Here is a 10,661-nt window from a genome sequence, read left to right as displayed (position 1 = left end):
AAAAAAAAAAAAACACAACAACTTCCAAGTACAAAGTATTTGCTCCTCTAGACAAACATTACACAATGTGCAAACAGCAACTGCATGCCACATGACTGAATCAAATACCGGGTTGTATGTTGCTATTTACTTACTAACTCCCCTCTTATTGAGCAAGAGATTCAATTTTCAAATTCTGTTATGTCCACCAGCTTTTATATTTGTTTGTCTTAGGGAGGTTTACTCTGCTTTTTTATCCCGAATTCTTATTGGTGCCTACTTCAAGAGAGAGTGTTCAATAGCATTTAGGCTTTTATCTCTTCAAATAGCATAGGACATGGACAGCTTTTCAGTAGGTCTTTGCTTTTCTCAGTGTTAAAGAAATGTTACTTTTTCGGGCTATAGGCCTCTTGTCTGTATCTTAAATCATCTGTTGCTTTGTTTTCTTTAGTTTTTATAATGTTGAGAATGAAATGCTCTCAATTGGATGTTTGTTTAGGTGGCAGAGAAGCTGGGGTATTGCTCATCGCTGTAGCCAGCTGCACAGTCTAGGTCGCTTAGTCCAACAGAGACCTGAAGTATTAAAGAATGTCAAAGGTATGTTTCCATTACATGTTTCGTATATCCTAATATAGTATTGATTCAGAGGTTAACTTGAGTCTTCTGTGGCAGAGGAACTCTTGGTTTTCACAAGTACTTTTGATAACTGCAGGAAAACTTGTCAGGCTTACTGAAAAGCTGGTCAGAATTTACATTGTCTATTGGCTGTTTTTTTTTTTTGAAGTGACCATTCCTTCTGTGATATTCACTACACTCAGCTTTTATTTTGCTTCTCAGTAAGTACAAGCTGAGCGAGGTGAAGTCAGTAGTCTAAGCACTAAAAACAAAAATCTAGCCCGTGTCTTTGAAAGGATGCACTGGTTAACAACAGTTAGTTACCCCTGGTAGATAAGACAAAAATGCTAGTAAATCTTTGAAGAGTCAGTATAAGGAAGACTTACTAGAACCCCTTTAAAATCATATTATCTTCTCTTATCATGTATGTTCCATAAAATACTTACATTCAAGTCTTTTCTCAGGAAAAACTAAAATATTCCATAAACCTGACATACTGAAACAGCTGTTTGACCTGTGGCAGTGGCTCTTTGCTGTAATTGTAACATTTTATGCCTGTCCTCAGATACTCAGATTTGAGTGGCTTTCATTTGGGGATTCACTTAATCCTTTGTGAAAGGGTGAAGTGGGTAGGACAATAAATAAATAATAGATTTAAACTGTATCAGAGTTCAAATTAGCTTTTTTTAACTACACATGCTGAGGATGTAAAGTATTGGAGAGGTCCTGGGAGCCTGTTGTAGTCTCAATTTTTTTTTTTAAGATCTTTAGTAATATACTTAATAACTTAATATGCTTAATACTTAATGACTGTTTACGAGTGTGTATAGTGATAGGACAAGGGGGGATGGTTTTAAACTCAGGCAGGGGAGGTTTAAGTTAGATGTTAGGAAGAAGTTTTTCACCCAGAGGGTGGTGACGCACTGGAACAGGTTGCCCAGGGAGGTTGTGGATGCCCCATCCCTGGAGGCATTCAAAGCCAGGCTGGATGTGGCTCTGGGCAGCCTGGTCTGCTGGTTGGCGACCCTGCACGTAGCAGGGGATTGGAACTAGGTGATCAATATTGTCCTTTTCAACTCGGGCCATTCTATGATTTTATGATTCTGTGATTAATAAATACTTGTCAATAACCATACAGATACAGCTGATCTTGCCTTGGAGTGGGATGATGCACTAGATTTCTTGTAGTCAGCAGTGCACTTTCATAAGGATTTTAGATACACGGTTGCTGAGAGCAGGCTCAAATGTCAGTATGCTTAGGTAGAGAGGTGGGTTCAACAGAAGCTTTGTTTTTCCCCTAAGTACTTTTTTACTGTAATTGTCTGCCTTTGGCATCTAAACATTTGAAGAATAACCGATCTCACAGTTGGAAGCCATTATATTCAATTTTTTGTCTATTTTTTTCTACCCTAGAAATTCCTAATTAATTATTTCAGTCTCAGCTTTGCAGTTCATGGACAGCATAACGTCAAAAGTGGAATTATAACCCTTTTTTACAGTTGTCCATTATGATTTTTTATGAAGGCTATACCTGCTCTTTTGATCTCAAGAATCCTAGCTTGATTGGCATGCAGCATTTTATTTAGGGATTTTAGGCAGTTACAGACATTTAATATTCATGCTGCATAGCTTACCTACTGTCATCTATTTGTTTTATGGTAATGAAGTGTCTTTATTTATGTTTCGTTTTTTACACTCTGATTTTGGTGCTTGTTACATTTCAAATCTTAATAAACCTTCTCTTGTAAATGAATACCTTATACTATTTTGGAAGCTTGTTTTGACAGATAGTTGCTTGTGCCATTACCCTGAAGAATTCTTAAGAATTTTTGTAACTTAAAAAAAAAAAAAATACACATACACTCTGAGCCTTTTATGTTATTTCTATCTCTAAAACAAGCAAAAATGAATAGGAAGACATTTCTGATGGCCTGCATGCTGTGGAGAACTTTGTGGAAGTAGTGTTGAGTGGTTATGCTAATAGTTCTTCTACCTTTACTGTATTTCTGTGTATCTTAAGTATACAGCACACATTTCCTTGGTTGTATGTTATTTGTAGAGATTACATGTGCTTCCATGACTGCACAGCAGGGTGCCCACACTGAAGGAGCTGTTTGCTGATATTTTCTCTTTATTAACAGATAGTCTTTGTAAGGAAAAAGTCCAGTTAACTAAAAATCTACTGGATCTATGTGCTTAAAGAGGGAGAAAGCAAAAGCTAGTTAAGGTTTGTATGGAAAACCATTGACCTAGAGTTTTCAAGAATCACTTTTTTGGATTCTGAGCATAAGGAAAGCAACTATTCATTTTGTACGTGCTAAGAAAATGTGTTGCTTGTGACACATCAGCAGGGTGCCTAAATCTTACATGATGGTGTGAATGACTGCAATAATGAAAGTTAGTAAGGAGCTTTCTTCTCTCTTCAGGACGCACGGTGGTTTTCACAGAGCGCTCAGGTATGAGTGCAGCAGGCCACGTAATGCTGGGGACCATGGATGTTCACCATCACTGGACCAAAGTAAGGTTTCTGTTTTCTGTTGTTATGACATCTTTTTTTAAACTATAACCAAAATTTTGTTGCTGATTACTGATGAGTAATTTAAAGGGAAAAACATGGCTGCTGTGCTTAGCGTAACCTTGTACGTCACATCCTAAATTTAATCTTATCTTACAGCAATCTCTGTCAGATCTTTCTACTGCTTCTACTACCAAACCAGTCTCATCTCTGATTAGATAGAAATAAGACTAATAAGTTATGCATTGTTTCAGTCTATAAGAAGTAAGTGCAGTAAGCACTGGCAGAATATTTCTTCATCTATAAAGAGCTCGTTCCCATGAAGAACTTAGGAATTCTGTTCTGATTGTTGATGTAAATGGGACTTAAATGGAGTTGTGAAGGGATCTATTCAGTCAGTGGCTGCTAACCAACTCCATCTCTTCACTTTGTTCTTTTAGGCAGATGACAGAGTGCTGCAGAAATTTATCTTTAGTGAATATGCAGATTCTGCTGTTGTCTGTGTGAAGTTCAGATTCAGCAAATTTTCTGGCATCCTACGTAATGAAGCATTGTATGTGAATGCTTGTCACTTTAAGGATTTTTTCCTGAATCTTGATAATTAAAATGCTGGCAGTAGTTCTATCAAAAAATATTTCCATGTAAAGGAGATAATTAGAGGAATTTCTGTTGGAAGTTTCACCCAAATATAATTTAAGAATATTTTATTTTTGAGTTCTAGTCAGATATAATGTGAAAACTGAGCACTCAACCCAAAGTTTTCTCTGGTGGCAATTTGGATTTTTGCCTGCACCTTTCACTGAGGGAGACAATAAACCTTGTTTTATTAATATGGAATGATTTATCTACTTAATAAAGTGAGAAACTAGAATAGAATGCAAAGCTTTCTACTCTGAGATTTGCATTGATAGTCATTGGAATACAAGTATTTTTCTAATACTGGGGAAAAAAGGCCAGTCCATTTCTTAATGAAATAAATGTTTCTTCTTTCTAACTTGCCAAAAGCTGCTTGGATTCTACGACTTTCTTGTATCTATAAAGAGGTTATTCTGAAATCACTTGATTGTCCCAGCAGAAGTATTTTTTTGAATGAAAAACTGTGTTCTGCTAATAGCTGGGTAGATGGTATGTACTGACTACAACAGACTTTCTTCTTACAGCCTTCTTGCTGTCACCAACCTTCTACGTCTTGGCTCACAAGTCTGATCACATCTTAATCTTTCTGGTAGAGGTTTGTAAATTAGATGTCTGGTTCTTTCCTTCCCTCCTCCAGACTCCTGATAAACTACATTATTAGCCAAGTTCTTGGAAAGAACTGCTCCCAGTGACACAGGATCTCTGCTTTTTGGGGAATTGGTATATAAATTAGGATGGCAAAAACACTTTTGATGACAGCATATGATAGATATGCATTTTACGTAGGCCTTAGATTATAACTTGCTTTAGATCTGGGACTGTTAGTTCTGTATATATAGAGATAGAGGACATCCATCCATCTTGTCAAGTTGTATTGGTGCATTTATAGTGTAAATACTGAAAACACGAACTTTTTCTATTGTATCTCACCCCAAAATGCATACATGCAATATTTCCCCTTTTTTTTTTACATATTCCTTGATTGCTGTTTCCCATGCTTTTTTGTGTTATTTGTTGTTGGGTTTTTTGCACTGTACAGATTCTCTTGTTAATTTTTTCATTTCTTAAAATTGAGTTGTATGCCTGGTAACATAAAAAGTATTTGTGTGTGTATGTGTCCACACAGATTTTTGAGAGATTGCCAAATTATTATAAACTTCAGGAGAGGCTGCTGTTCTTGGAAGATCGGATAAGCCAACTTCTGGGAGGCATACAAGTAATATATGTGGAAGAGCTGCAACCCCTCTTGACTTTGGAAGAGTACTATGACACTCTGGATTCTTTCTATAACAAACTACTTGACAGTCGACTGCCTTTTCATCCACAGAGTCTGAGAGGCTTGCAAATGATCCTAGAAAGGTGAGTATTTGCAGGAAAGAATTATTTCATCTAGAGCTTGTACTTTTTTCTTGTGATTACACTGGTCATTGCTTTCACTAAGAAGAAAACTAATAATAATTTCATATTTTCGGTGTGTCACTCTTATTTCTAAAGGTTTGGTGTGCCTTTACATGGATTACAGAAAGAGGCTGAAGGAAATTATGCATGTTGCATTCAAGTTGGAGTCAAAGTTGGAGTTTTTATCTTATGTTGTTGTACTGGGTTAAATCAAAGGTTTTGTGCTGTCAGAGCAACATTTATTTATATTTATAATGATGCTGAGTAGATATACTTAATATTGTTGACTGTGTTGCTTATGAAATGTAATTGAAACACTTATGTATGATGTTTATGTATTCTTATGAACCAAACTTTATTTTTTTTACCTACTATTCTGATTATCTATTGATAATCTTACTCTTACGCTCAGAATCAACTTTGTAAGTAATTCATGCAAATAGTTACATGGGAAAAAAAATCTTGTTTTTCATTTCCATCATGTTTCATTACAGTGATAGATACACACCAAGCTTACATGAATTTGGACACTTTACCATCCCTACAGTCTGTGATCCAGCAACCCTTCGATGGTTTATTATTGCCAAAGCACAGGAAGCAAGAGAGAATCTGAAAAGAAGGGAAGAGTAAGTGTTTATATCTCAATACACTTTTGTTCATGATAATCTTTGCACACCATATCTTCACTTGTAGCAGTGCTAGACCTTTGAGGATAGCATTTTTGCTCTCCTGGTGGAGAAGCAACTTGTTTGTAAGGCAAAACTTTACCTATCAGCTTTACTGAGTTGAAAATTGAAGTAAGTATGCTGTGGACACAGACAGTTGTTAGGAAATGACTGAGGAAATGATTGTCCTTCATACTGTAGAAATAGTTTGTCCTTCAGAAACTCAGAAATAGAGGATTTTTGCCTATGTGATTTTTTGTTGGATTTTTTTTGTTGTTTTATGATAAAGAAGAGCCTTTCCCCTTTTCCCCCTTTTTTTCCACCCTTTCCTTCCTTCCCCACTGGAAGAACCCTTGATATTGAATAAGAAAATCAATAAACTTCTACTGCTTATTTCTATAGTGACAAGAAAATGGTAAAAACAGCTGAGTCTGACTAGAGAATTATTATTTCTAGTTGTTACTCAGTTGAGGAAAAGATTAGTTTAATATATAGTGAGGGGAAGAGAAAAACTAGGGGTAGCATGACGGGAAAAAATACCTCCTTGGTACTTTTTCACAGATGCTGGTGAGAAGAGAGGATGGCCATAGTGAGTCACAGAACCAGCACTTACTGTACGTCATGGAACTGATGATATCCAGCACAGCTGTACTTTTGTTGCTGACCTTATATGTTGCACGTACCTTTGAGGATTAAGAGCACTAAGTGGAGATTTTATTTTGAAAAAAACACTGATATGTAACTGGGTGGCACTGTCCTTTCACAAGTTGTTAGTGCAAGTTTATTTTTCTGCTTTAGAAATCCTTTAATGAATTGTTGAAACATCATGCTTTGTCATGAGCATATCTATGATGTGTAGACCCAGCATGTTCTCTGAAGGTTATTTTAGGAATGAGCCTTACTGAAGGCTTTATGGTTCTAGCTCAGTTAAGATCCAGTGCCTTGGGAAGATTCATCTGGGAGATGGACTTTGGTAAAGCATGGAGGCTTACTGGAGTTTTTCCATAACCCAGGCACAGCTCTGGAGGTTGGTTATTTTAGCCATGTAAATGATAACTGCTGAATGGTGCTCTATCCAGCTGCCCATATTTGACAGGTGGAAATGTATGTCTGTGGAGGTTGAGAGGGTGTTGTAGCAAATGTATGCACTTGCATCTGGTAACACACTCCCCTTCAGCCCTTGTGCTACCTCTCATCATCAAGACTACCCAGGAAAAATGACATCTTTAGGTTAGCAGTGAAAGAAATGTAGGGCTCCCCTCAGAGTATAAGCAGCTGTGTTGTAACAGTGTAAGAGGCAAAGCTAAGTATCTCGGTTCTTTTGTCTGTTGGATGATTGCTGGTTTGTGTAAAATAATTGAGAACAGCTATACTTGGTCATATCAAAAGCCTGTTGATACCCCATCGTCTTTTAGCTTCTGGAAAGACTGTATGAATGGGGCAAAATTATGGTGTTCTTTTTACTCTCTACTCCTCTCCAGTTTCTGACAGTCTTGACTAAATACTTGAAGCTGGAAGCGCTACCTCATGTTAAGAGCATTCACTAGATCGTTTTCCCCCTCTTAATTATCTAATTATTTTTTTGAGCCAGCTTATGTTTTGTGGCTCCACTGTATCCTGTGGCAGCAAACTGTACAGTTGGATTATGTTTGCTGTGCATTTTTAAGGAGGGATGAGATATCCTTTGTTTTATAAACCTGCAGCCTCATTATTTCGTTTGGCACTCTTGTTCTTCTCCTATAGGCAATATAAAACAATTATTCTGTGTTTATCACCTTTTCTTTTTGGTGTATGTGTGGATATGTGATATTTCTCTGTTGTTAACATCTTATTGAGTCTGAAAATTCCTTTTCCATTTAATCCTTCCTTGAACAGAATTCTTTCTGTACTTCTCAACATTCTCCTTAGCCTCCCGTGCTTGTTAAAGGGAATCTGAGAGAAAGGAAAGTAGCTGGGCTTCTATATGGCTTGATGGCTGGAGGGTTTGGATGCTACTCTTGTACAAAATTGTTTTACCTACATGAATAATGTCAGTTGTCTAATAACACAGGATTTAATATGAATCTACTTCACTTTTGCATAGTGTCTGTTTTATATTGTGTTTTATTGAGGTCTAAGCATCTTTGGGGAAGCAACTAAAAATAAGCCTACGTTTCTCACTGTGTGCAGTTAACTTGATATCCTTAAGGGAGCTTGAGGCTTCACAGAAGGGGAGATCTTGGCTCACAGGTGTCAGAGAATGTGCAGTGCTGTGCAAATGCAAGCAGCTCCTGCACTCACTTCAGATGAAGAGTGGTGTTGAGCCCCTTCAGCAGACGTTCAGTGCAAGTCTCAATAGCTGTGACCGTACTTAGTTTTGGGCTCTTCTCACAGTAGTGCTCATTAGATGAGAGGTAGCACCAGCTCTGGAATCTGGAGGTACAGAGACATCCCACCTCTGATGCTGCAGACGCTGTCAGACCTAGCTGACTCCAAGCTGACCCAACAGCAGCACTACGCTCCAATCCCTCTGCGTTTCCAGGTCTGGTCCAGCCCAGAGCCAGGCAGGAGATGTAAACTCAGTGTGTAGCAGTGTTCTGATCACCAGCTGGCTCTAGAAGAGGTGTAGCTGTGTTAATGTGACACAGTGCCTGAACTAGTCTTTCTGAACCTGCACTGTATTCAGATCATATGATCCACAGTTTCAGAGACTCTTGATTCTGCAGATTAACTTTTTTCTGAGAAGCCTGAATTTGTCATGTAGTCTTACTAGTCTGGGGTGAATTTAAAAAAGAGCAAACATCTGCAAGCTATTGTTTCACTATTCTGTATGGTTCCTGCAATTAGTAAGTTAGTAATACATGTAAGATGATTGCATCTGTCACCCATTGTTTTAAGACACGCAGAGTTCATTGGTCTTAGTTGAGAAGGCAGGGTAGTTACTAATATGATTTTACTCTCGAAGCTTGTACTTTCATGGTTGTTAATTTCTATTTCATATTAAAAATGGAGCCTCCCTGGGTTTTTCTCCTTGGTATTTTTCTGACCACCTGGTTAGTTAAAAAAAAAAAGAATTCTGCAGGCTTTGAAGTGTGTGGGCACCCTGCTGTGCAGTCATGGAAGCACATGTAGTCTAGCTTATTTTTTTCTTAAGTTTAATACTTACAGAAGTTCTAATTTTGTCTCTGTGTGCTGTCTTTATTTGCTAGGATGATGATTACAGAAAAAGAGCTGATAGATACTTCTGCTGAGAAGTTTTCTTTGGATCGGCTGTACAAGGAGCCCAGCGTCACCAGCGCACAGATGATAGATTGTTGTAAGCGACTGCTGGAAGAATCATTACCATACTTACAAGGCATGCACCTTTGCATTTCACATTTCTACTCCGTGCTGCAGGATGGAGACCTGTGTATACCTTGGAACTGGAAAAGCTGAGGACATATCTGATAATCAGATGAATTGTTTATTTTCTGTAAGAGGCTATAAATATGAGTGTTTTTAAGAGTAAATTATTTAAATCTGTATTTTGATATCCTCAAATTTTCTTCTAACTGCTGCTCAGAAGGGATTGGACAATTTGCACAATGCACAGTATTACCAGTTCTAGGTAAGAGATCTGTACATTCTCTGTACTACTGTAGGAGTCCTGGTGTACGGTAGCAGTGCGAAACTGCGTTTTTATAGTTACCAGTGAAAAGATGCTACATTGCAAGACTGCAGAAATGTGCACATGTATTTTTAAAATACATAAGTATTGCTAGATAGACGTCCTTAAACATGGAGAATACTACTCAAACAAGACACTACATATTGTCATAAAGGATTTTTTTCAATGCAGGACCTGAATACATAAATTATCTGGTGGCAATATTGGCATTGCATATTGCTACCTCTTAATAAATTTAAATTAAAAAAAAAACAGAGTATGATGCTCTGCAGAAGAAAACAGTACTTAAGTTTTGTCTCTGCAGTACAGTTTCATGTGCTGGTCCAATATTGTTGCCTTATTTCAACATATGCCAGTTGTACTGTGTGCATTTATTGTAAAGGAGCTGTCATTCAGTTGTTTTCCAGCATTTGCTTCATAAATACAGACCATCCTCTTCACACGCACTCCTAACAGATTGCAAATCCCATTCACAGCACTTACTGCCTGAGTAGTTTTATGGATCATCTAAGGAAAAGTAGCACTGGTCTGAGTGGGATTGTCTGCAAGAGTAAGTACTTCTCAGTGAGAGCAAGGAGCTTGCAGTAAGGCTCTGTAGAGCAAATGTGTATCTTTAGTGGTACTTTATTCTTTGAATAAAATACGAAGTGTGAATTTGTCAACACTTTTTCATTGTAATACATGCTAAGATGTATTTTGTATGTGGGCTACTACTTTGAAAAATATCCTTTGAGAAGAACTAACAGCTTAACAGTTCTGGACTTTAACTCACCTATAACAACTGGCAAAAGAAAAATAAAAATTATTTGTCTGATGTTGACCTGCCTTGTATTTACATCTGTACTGAGGGATGGTAGTTGTTGGGGTTCCCTGTTGTTTCGTCTTTTTTTTTTCCCCCTATTGAAAGGTTCAGTTTTAAGTTTTAAGTTACTTTGGTGCCAGTGTTAAAAGAAGCCATTATGATATCAAGCCTGTCTCTTTATAAAATGCAGAGGCAGAAGCAGAGATGATCTTGGGCCTTTACTTCAGTCCATTTATTGGTAATTCTTGCTGATAGATTCTAAGGCTAGGCTGATAGTTCCTTCTAACTAAGCAGTTTATTTCTGTTGCATGTTACTCCCCCTCATTCCATCTAGCATTGACAATAATGTCCATATCCCAGTTGTACTAAGCAAGTGAGGCACTCCCATCAATTGCAGCCTAGTAA

At 37.5% G+C, this 10,661-nt stretch overlaps 1 protein-coding gene across 1 annotated transcript in view; it reads left to right on the top strand.

The window, feature by feature from the left end:
- Positions 1-10,274, top strand: part of TCAIM (T cell activation inhibitor, mitochondrial) — a 22,455-nt gene extending 12,181 nt beyond the window's left edge. The window contains exons 7-11 of the mRNA XM_003207211.4: positions 479-576; positions 3,021-3,112; positions 4,872-5,104; positions 5,638-5,769; positions 8,997-10,274. Of these exons, the coding sequence (XP_003207259.1) occupies positions 479-576; positions 3,021-3,112; positions 4,872-5,104; positions 5,638-5,769; positions 8,997-9,222 (781 nt within the window). The 3' untranslated portion in view covers positions 9,223-10,274. The remainder of the gene's footprint in view (positions 1-478; positions 577-3,020; positions 3,113-4,871; positions 5,105-5,637; positions 5,770-8,996) is intronic.
- Positions 10,275-10,661: the final 387 nt, after the last annotated feature.

The sequence above is a fragment of the Meleagris gallopavo genome, chromosome 6 (genome assembly GCF_000146605.3).
Source record: "Meleagris gallopavo isolate NT-WF06-2002-E0010 breed Aviagen turkey brand Nicholas breeding stock chromosome 6, Turkey_5.1, whole genome shotgun sequence".
In the NCBI taxonomy this organism is placed as follows: Eukaryota; Metazoa; Chordata; class Aves; order Galliformes; family Phasianidae; genus Meleagris; species Meleagris gallopavo.
Note: the sequence above shows the minus strand (reverse complement) of the source record. Positions and strands in the feature narration are given on the sequence as shown.